This window comes from Aptenodytes forsteri, unplaced genomic scaffold, assembly GCF_000699145.1.
Source record: "Aptenodytes forsteri isolate BGI_AS27 unplaced genomic scaffold, ASM69914v1 Scaffold444, whole genome shotgun sequence".
NCBI lineage: Eukaryota > Metazoa > Chordata > Aves > Sphenisciformes > Spheniscidae > Aptenodytes > Aptenodytes forsteri.
In genome coordinates, this window is record NW_008794178.1 from 39,369 (window position 1) to 39,818 (window position 450).

Below are 450 nucleotides of genomic sequence, written 5' to 3' on the forward strand. Positions count from 1 at the left end.
CCCGCCGTCGAATTCTACCCCGTTTACACAACTAAAACAACTCAAGGCTGCGTTATTCAAAGGCAGGAAGGAAAAATCAATCGCCCAGCGCGTTTTTCGCGCAAAGAGAGCTCTCAAGTCGGGGCTCTGCACCCCCCCCGGCTCTGAGCTCGCACTCACTTTGCTCGTCTCTCCTCCTGCATCTGGGGTTTGGTTCTCTGGGCCTTGTCCCCCATGCGGGTCCCATCCAGTTTGCCCACCAAGGACAGGACTTCCCCCGTCGGCTCATCCCGCCGGGTCCGGTCGATCAGCGAGCGGTCGGCTTGGAGGACGAGGTTGGAGTTCTGGGAGAAGAAAGAAGGGGGCGGGGGGGCTGATGGGGGGAGGTGAGGGGGGGGAGATAACGCGGGTTCCGCCGTGGGGCTGAGGACAGGAGCCCTGGGTTGGGGCTCAGAATGGGGGCCGGGGGCC

General features: G+C 62.9%; 1 protein-coding gene across 1 annotated transcript in view; it reads right to left on the reverse strand.

Moving 5' to 3' along the window:
- The window catches only part of SNRNP200 (small nuclear ribonucleoprotein U5 subunit 200), a 24,648-nt gene that overhangs the window by 21,356 nt on the left and 2,842 nt on the right, over nucleotides 1-450 (reverse strand). Inside the window, exon 2 of the mRNA XM_009284885.1 lies at nucleotides 160-323. Coding sequence (XP_009283160.1) covers nucleotides 160-323 — 164 coding nt within the window. The remainder of the gene's footprint in view (nucleotides 1-159; nucleotides 324-450) is intronic.